The 1,486-nt window shown below is 53.4% G+C and overlaps 1 protein-coding gene across 1 annotated transcript in view; it reads left to right on the plus strand.

Moving 5' to 3' along the window:
- JARID2 (jumonji, AT rich interactive domain 2) overlaps nt 1-1,486 on the plus strand; it is a 231,696-nt gene that overhangs the window by 224,941 nt on the left and 5,269 nt on the right. Inside the window, exon 19 of the mRNA XM_010848827.1 lies at nt 585-594. Within this exon, the coding sequence (XP_010847129.1) occupies nt 585-594 (10 nt within the window). The remainder of the gene's footprint in view (nt 1-584; nt 595-1,486) is intronic.

Consider the following 1,486-nt stretch of genomic DNA (forward strand, 5'->3'; position numbering starts at 1 on the left):
GCCACCTGTCCATGGTGAGCCCGCCCGCCTTCCTCCCTGCCCGCCTCCCTGCCCAGCGTGCCACCTGTCCATGGTGAGCCCTGCCCCCCCAGTCTCTTTCCAGGCCTCTTGAAGCTTCTGTTCAGCCGCGTGATTGCTCTGATTGCCCCAAGGACTCTGAAGTCTGTCTGGTTAAAGCAGCACTTCCCATTCCCAGCTTTCCGTCTCTGGTCAGGGTTGGAAACCAGCGCAGTCCAGCCTGTCTGCCTTCTCTCTTGGCTGCTGAGCAGCCTCCACGAGGGGCTTGTCCGACCCAGCCTGGGGCTGAGTTACACGCCTCACACGCATCCGCCCAGCCCAGCCCCTCCGGACAGCGTGGCCACATCTCCCGCCTCCCTCAGGCAGCGGCCCCGACACGGGTCTCTGTAGCTGGTGGTGTAGGTAGCCAGGTCTGCCCCGTCAGCACTGCTGACTGCTGCCGTGACAGCAGAAGCGTCCTTCTCATAGTTGTAGAGGCTGGCATCCCGGGTCAAGGTGTCAGCAAGGCTGGTTCTCCCTGAGACTCTCCTGGGCGTGTGGACATCCACGTCCCCTGGTCTTCTCAGGGCCTTTCCTGTGAGTGCTTCTGTCTTAATCTCTTCTTGTCTTTGAAAGGATGTAAGTCATACGGGACCAGAATCCACCCTCCAACCTCATTTTCCCTGATTCTGTTTCTGACGCTCCTGCTCAGGACCTCCTGAGTTACTGAGGGTTAGGACATCTGCATTTGGGGAGGGGATGATAATTCAGTCCATGACAACCACGTGTCCCATTTTATGTATTTCTTCTATTAGCTTTGTTTTCCCAGAGGCTTTTTAACAAATAGAAATAAGAACCACGTTGTCTTTAAAACAAACAGGTCATAAGAATTTCCCCAGATTTTAAAAATGTTTTGTGAACCTCACTCATGAAAGCTGCATAGTTCTGGGTTTGTTCGCCTTGCGTTGGGGGGGTGAGCCTGGGTGAGTACTGTGACCTTGTGTGGCCCTTGTCCCTTCCCGTGGGTTCTGAGGATGGCACAGTCCCTCAGAAAGCTGACCTTCAGAGTGGTCACCAGTATTTCTTAGCCTGTTATTTAAAAAGCACATATCCTGAATTCATGGGTAAAAATTGAGGTTTTATTTATACATGCTTTTCGTTACTCAGGTTATTTACTAAGGGATTTGTGCATTTCTGTTCACTGTTTTGTATTTTTGTCTGGTTCCATCCTCAGCTTTGAGTGGTGTGTTCTGCCAATAAGCATCATTTCCTTATACCTGTAGCTTGGTTTCTTGTCTTTGCTTAGAAACCTCAAGGATAGGAAACTTAGGTGTTTCCCAGAGTCCCGCACACAGCCCGGGACATCAGCACGCCCACAGAGCAGCTCAGGCCAGATGCAGCCAGGTCCTTGGGATTGGGAGCCGTGTGGGCTGGAGTGTGGACAGAGGCCGGCTCCCTCGGGAGGCGCGACTGGCTGGGGGGGCCCCGC

This window comes from Bison bison, unplaced genomic scaffold (genome assembly GCF_000754665.1).
Source record: "Bison bison bison isolate TAMUID 2011002044 unplaced genomic scaffold, Bison_UMD1.0 scf7180017864274, whole genome shotgun sequence".
NCBI classification, from domain to species: domain Eukaryota; kingdom Metazoa; phylum Chordata; class Mammalia; order Artiodactyla; family Bovidae; genus Bison; species Bison bison.